This window comes from Arachis ipaensis, chromosome B03, assembly GCF_000816755.2.
Source record: "Arachis ipaensis cultivar K30076 chromosome B03, Araip1.1, whole genome shotgun sequence".
In the NCBI taxonomy this organism is placed as follows: domain Eukaryota; kingdom Viridiplantae; phylum Streptophyta; class Magnoliopsida; order Fabales; family Fabaceae; genus Arachis; species Arachis ipaensis.
This window is the reverse complement of record NC_029787.2, coordinates 113,690,093-113,696,298: the sequence shown is the minus strand read 5'-3', so window position 1 is coordinate 113,696,298 and position 6,206 is coordinate 113,690,093. Positions and strand designations below refer to the sequence as shown.

At 32.9% G+C, this 6,206-nt stretch overlaps 1 protein-coding gene across 1 annotated transcript; it reads left to right on the top strand.

The window, feature by feature from the left end:
- Window positions 2,708-4,074, top strand: LOC107633607 (the record flags this gene model as incomplete). The annotated part of the gene is made up of 2 exons (XM_021117400.1): window positions 2,708-3,465; window positions 3,559-4,074. Coding segments are annotated over 2 exons (1,167 nt in total), but the record flags the coding sequence as incomplete, so codon positions are not given.

The window sequence follows — 6,206 nt, the reverse complement described above, 5'->3', positions numbered from 1 at the left end:
ATCTTGTTGCTCAGATTAGGTAATTTTCTTTTTATTTTATTTTCAAAAATTTTTCAAAAATATTTCTAAAATTTTCTCATCTGTTTTCAAAAAAAAAAAAATTTGTTTTCAAAAATAAATTATTCTATGGCTTCAGAATTTTTAAGAATGAATTCTAGCGTTTCATGAAGCATGTTGAAGCCTGGCTGGCTGTAAAGCCATGTCTCAATCCTTATACCCAAGAGAAGAGCTTCTTTATCTTTCTTAGCCAATTGGCTGTTGAATGTAAGGAATGTCAGGCGTGTCATGTCTGAGTTACATACTAAAGCTTGGCTGGCTATTAAGCCATGCCTGACCCTTTGATTGGAGCTTTAGAGCATAAGATTCCTGGAATTCATATTGAAAATTTTGGAATCCTTATTTTCTTTTCCAAAATAGTTTTTCGAAAAATATAAAATAAAAAAAAAAAATTAGAAAATCATAAAAATAAAAAATATTTTGTGTTTCTTGTTTGAGTCTTGAGTCATATCATAAGTTTGGTCTCACTTGCATATGCATCTTGCATTTTTCGAAAATATCATGCATTCATAGTGTTCTTCATGATCTTCAAGTTGTTCTTGGTAAGTCTTCTTGTTTGATCTTGATGATTTTTTTTTGTTTTGTGTCTTTTCACGTTTATCATATGCATTCTTGAATTCTTAGTGTCTAAGCATTAAAGAATTCTAAGTTTGGTGTCTTGCATGTTTTCTTTGCATTAAAAATTTTTTAAAAATATGTTCTTGATGTTCATCATGACATTCAAAGTGTTCTTGGTATTCATCTTGACATTCATAGCATTCTTGCATGCATTCATTGTTTTGATCTAAAAATTTCATGCATTGCATAATTTTCATGTTTTTTCATAAAAAAATTCAAAAATCAAAAAAATATCTTTCCCTTTTTCTCTCATCAAATTCGAAAATTGAGTTGACTTTTTCAAAAATTTTAAAAAAATCAAATTGTTTCTCATGAGTCAAATCAAATTTTCAATTTGAAAATCTTATCTTTTTCAAAATCTTTTTCAAAAATCAAATCTTTTTCAAAACTCTTAGTTATTTTTGAAAATTCCAAAAATATTTTTCAAAAATCTTTTTCTTATTTTATATCAAAATTTTCGAAAATAACATAATCAATTAATGTTTTGATTCAAAAATTTGAAGTTTGTTACTTGCTTGTTAAGAAAGATTCAAACTTTAAGTTCTAGAATCATATCTTGTGATTTCTTGTGAATCAAGCCATTAATTGAGATTTTAAAAATCAAATCTTTTGCAAAATTAGTTTCTAAAAATATCTTCCTATCTTATCTTTTTCAAAAATATCTTTTCAAAATATCTTTTCTAACTTCCTAACTTCTTATCTTTTCAAAATTTGTTTCAACTAACTAACTCACTTTTTGTTTGTTTCTTAACTTTTTCAAAACTACCTAACTAACTCTCTCTCTCTCATTTTCGAAAATATCTCCCCCCTTTTTCAAACACTGTAAGTTTCATGAATGAAACAAGATCTTCCATTAGAAATCTGGAAGCACAAGTGGGCCAGCTGAGTAAAAGGATCACCGAAATCCCTCCCAGTACTCTCCCAAGCAATACAGAAGAGAACCCAAAAGGAGAGTGCAAGGCCATTGACATCAGCACCATGGCCGAACCTACAAGTGGAGTGGAGGACGTGAATCCCAAGGAGGAAGACCTCCTGGGACGTCCAGTGATCGATAAGGAGCTTCCCTCTGAGGAACCAAAGGAGTCTGAGGCCCATCTAGAGACCATAGAGATCCCATTGAACCTCCTTATGCCCTTCATGAGCTCTGATGAGTATTCCTCTTCTGAAGAGAATGGGGATGTTACTGAAGAGCAAACTGCCAAGTTTCTTGGTGCAATCATGAAGCTAAATGCCAAATTATTTGGCATTGATACTTGGGAAGTTGAACCTCCCTTGTTCATCAATGAACTAAGTGATCTGGATCAACTGACATTGCCTCAGAAGAGACAGGATCCTGGAAAGTTCATAATACCATGTACCATAGGCACCATGATCTTTAAGGCTCTGTGTGACTTTGGTTCAGGAATAAACCTCATGCCCCTCTCTGTAATAGAGAAACTGGGAATCTATGGGGTGCAAGCTGCTAAAATCTCATTAGAGATGGCAGACATCTCTAGAAAACAGGCTTATGGACAAGTAGAGGATGTGTTAGTAAATGTTGAAGGCCTTTACATCCCTGCTGATTTCATAGTCCTGGATACTGGAAAGGAAGAGGATGAATCCATCATCCTAGGAAGACCTTTCCTGGCCACAGCAAGAGCTGTGATTGATGTTGACAGAGGTGAATATTCCTTCAATGGAATGAGAACTCCCTTGTGTTTAAAACTCAAGGATCTCCCTCTGCAACCATGGAGAGGAAGCACTGATTTACATAAGTATCTCTATCCCTATCTTATTATATAATATTCGAAAACACCATTATCACTTTATATCTGCCTGACTGAGATTTACAAGGTGACCATAGCTTGCTTCATACCAACAATCTCCGTGGGATTCGACCCTTACTCACGTAAGGTATTACTTGGATGACCCAGTGCACTTGCTGGTTAGTTGTATCGAAGTTGTGACAATTATGAATTAAGATCAAAGCACCAAGCTTTGGAGCCATTACCAGGGATTGTTCGAGCCTGGACATCACAATTTCGTGCACCATTGCACAATAATGACTGATGGTTGGACAGATAAGAGAAGATGGACCATCCTAAATTTTTTGGTTAATAGTCCTAAAGGGACTGTTTTTCTAAAATCTATTAATGCCTCTCATATTACTAAGACAGCTGATAAAATCTTTAAAATGATAGATGATGTAGTTGAAGAGGTTGGTGAAGAAAATGTCATCCAAGTTGTCACCGACAATGCGGCTAACTACAAAGCTGCAGGAGAAATGCTAATGAAAAAGAGAAAAAAGTTGTTTTGGACGCCTTGTGCAGCACATTGCATTGATTTAATGTTAGAAGATTTGGAAAAAAAAGTAACACTTCACAAGGATACAATTTACAAAGGTAGAAAGATTACTACTTACATATATGCTAGAACTGCTCTTATTGCACTACTACACATCCACACTAAGGGGAAAGATTTGGTGAGGCTGGGTATGACCCGTTTTGCAACTTCTTACCTTACTTTGGGATGTCTCAATGACAACAAAGGTTCCTTAATAAGAATGTTTTTTTCTGATCAATGGACTTCTAGTAAATTTGCAAAGACAAAAGATGAAAAGATAATTGCAAGTGTGGTGTTAGATAAGGTGTTTTGGAAAGAAGTGGTAATTTGTTTGAGAGCTGCCTACCCTCTTCTTCATGTGCTTCGTATGGTGGATTCAGAAGAAAAGCCGGCAATGGGATTTATTTATGAAGAAATGACAAGTGCAAAGGAGAAAATACGAGATGCATTTCAAGGAGTTGAGACAAAGTAAAGTGTCTAATTATTTTATTTTTTTAATTAATGTAATTCTGAAAATATTATTTATTTTGCAAATAATTTAATAATTTTTTTATGTTTTAGTTATATACCTATTTGGGATATTATTGATGCAAGATGGGGCAACCAACTTCATAGGCCATTGCATGCTGCAGGCTATTATTTGAATCCTCAAATTCATTATAGCTCTGGTTTTAAAATTACTTATGAGCTTAAGAAGCAGTTTTATGCTTGTATGGAAAAGATGACAGGAAATCCAGATTTAATCACTAAGATGGATGTTCAACTTGAAGATTTTAAGACTCGAAAAGAATTTTTTGGTAGTAAAGTAGCTCAAAATGCAATTTATACTAAAACTCCAGCTCAATGGTGGGATTCTTATGGAGATCAGCATCTAGAGCTCCAACAATTTGCAATTCGTGTCTTGAATTTGACATGTAGTTCATCTGGATGTGAACGTAATTGGAGCACTTTTGAGATGGTTAGTAATTAAATATAAGTTGCATTTTACTTTTATAAATTTGGTTGTTAATTCTTCAATTCTATCTTGTTGTTTGACTAATATTTTTTATCTACTTTTGAAAGGTTCACACAAAAAGGAGAAACTGTTTAAAAGCTAAAACCATGAATGATGTTGTGTTTGTGATGAAAAACTCAAGGTTAGCAAAGAAAAAACAAACTAGAAGGAGTCTTGATTATGACTATAGTCTTGATGAGTTGGACTCTGATGAAGAGTGGATTGTTGCTGATGAAGATGGAGAAGAAGAAGATTTAGATGCTCTAATTCCAGATCCTGATTTAAATGATGAAGCAAGTGGTAATAGAGTTGTTGGTGCATCTAAGGATCCTTTGACAATTCCTTATCTTGATGATGATGAGTTTGAAGAACTTCTCCAAGGACGTCTTCCTCCTGCTCCTGATAATGATGAAGATGGTAATGCAGAAGTTTGTGAAACTCGTGAAGATTTTATGACTGATGAAGAATAGAATGATTATTAAATAACTTGTTTAGATTTTAGTTAATTAGTTGTTTATTCTAGTAGTTTAGTTAGTTTATTTGCTACTTGAATTTATTTTAGTATCGTATAAACTTGTGAGTTGTGAATTTGTGTTTTGATTTGTGAATTTGTGTTGAATTGTGACTTTTGACTTTTTATGGTATATATATATTAGTTATAACTCTATGGGTAATTTAGTTTATTATTTGAGATTTATTTTATTTTCTGTAAAATTAGTTTTTGCTATTAAATTTTTCTAAATTTTTATAATTTACGAGTCATATTTACGTTCCGTCTTACGATTCAACGAATTACGATTTTGAGTTAGCTTAACCAGTCGAGGTAAAAACTACGAGTTCACTACCTTGCATATATGAACTTAAAATATATATTATTCAAATTATAGTTTAACATAAGTTTCTAAGGGTATGCTTTCGGAACAAACTTGCATGATAGATTCATTTGCCATTTTCAAGTATGGTTATAACAAGACCGTCCTGATATAGCCTCCAACCAATAGCAACAGCAGGCAGTTGCCCCTTATCTCAGTGATTTACTCTCCTTGGGCAGAGCTCACTGTCACCGCTAATATTTTTACTGACAAAGGATGTCGTTGTCACTCTTCTCTTCCACTCACACTCTTCTCCTTGCTGTGGAATCTCTGATCAGAGCTCTTCTCGTTGCACTCTGGAATTGGTCTTGGTTAGCTGTCGTCTCCTCGCCGTAACGAGCTCTGTTCTCGGCATCTCTCTCCTGAAACTCTCGCTCTATCTCCATAAGGTCACTATCAGTGGTGTGTGCCTCCATGATAACACTGTTGCCGAGCTCACTCTGTCACCGCAGTGACTCCCTTAAAATCTCTCCGGTAAGCCACTTCTTCTTCAGTTGCATGTTTATTTTGTAGTGAATTTTAAAAATTATGAGCTGAGTTTGTGTTCTGAAATTGGATCCTGAAGGTATTGTTGTAGTGAAAATGACGTTAGTTTGTGTTGCTGTGTCATTGTATTTACTAAGTTGCAATTATATAATTTCTCTTATTTAAGATTTTAGATACAAAATTGTGGTTGATAATTGCTTGATTAATGCTTCATTCTGGTAAGATTGAAGGTATCTCTGGTTATTAGTGATGATTGCACCATCTTATACTTTTCTCTTCCATAAATTGGTGGAAAATTCTTGGTGTTGATTAAGGTACATATGTTTTCAATTTATTGCTAATTTTTTTGGGGTTAATTTTTGGCAAAAGGTTGTTAATCTTTGCCCAAAATTGTGCTGAAATTTTACTGAAATTGTGATGAGATGCAAGACGTTGTTAATTTTTATTAAAATTATGGTAAAAATTATAATAGAAGTTTTTCAGAGTTTGTATTTGTTCACTATGATCAGTCCCTTGTTAGAGAAAAAATAAGTTATGCATCTTTAATTTTAAAGAAAAAATACATGAATTAATTTAGCTTAATTATCCAGATAAGTAGCTGTTGGTTAAGTTAATAAAACTGAGATTGTTTCGTGTGATTATCTTATAATTCAGATAATTTTATCAATTTTACTCGTATATAAATTTTGGCCTCTGATATTTGTCTTTTTAAATTTGACTAATGCGTTGTATTTATATTTGATTATAAAATTATTATTAGAATTACACTTTTAAGTTGTATGTTTTTATAAGTTATATCAGAATATGTATATATTTTTTTATATTTATATATAAGTTGATATATAATTTTATTATAC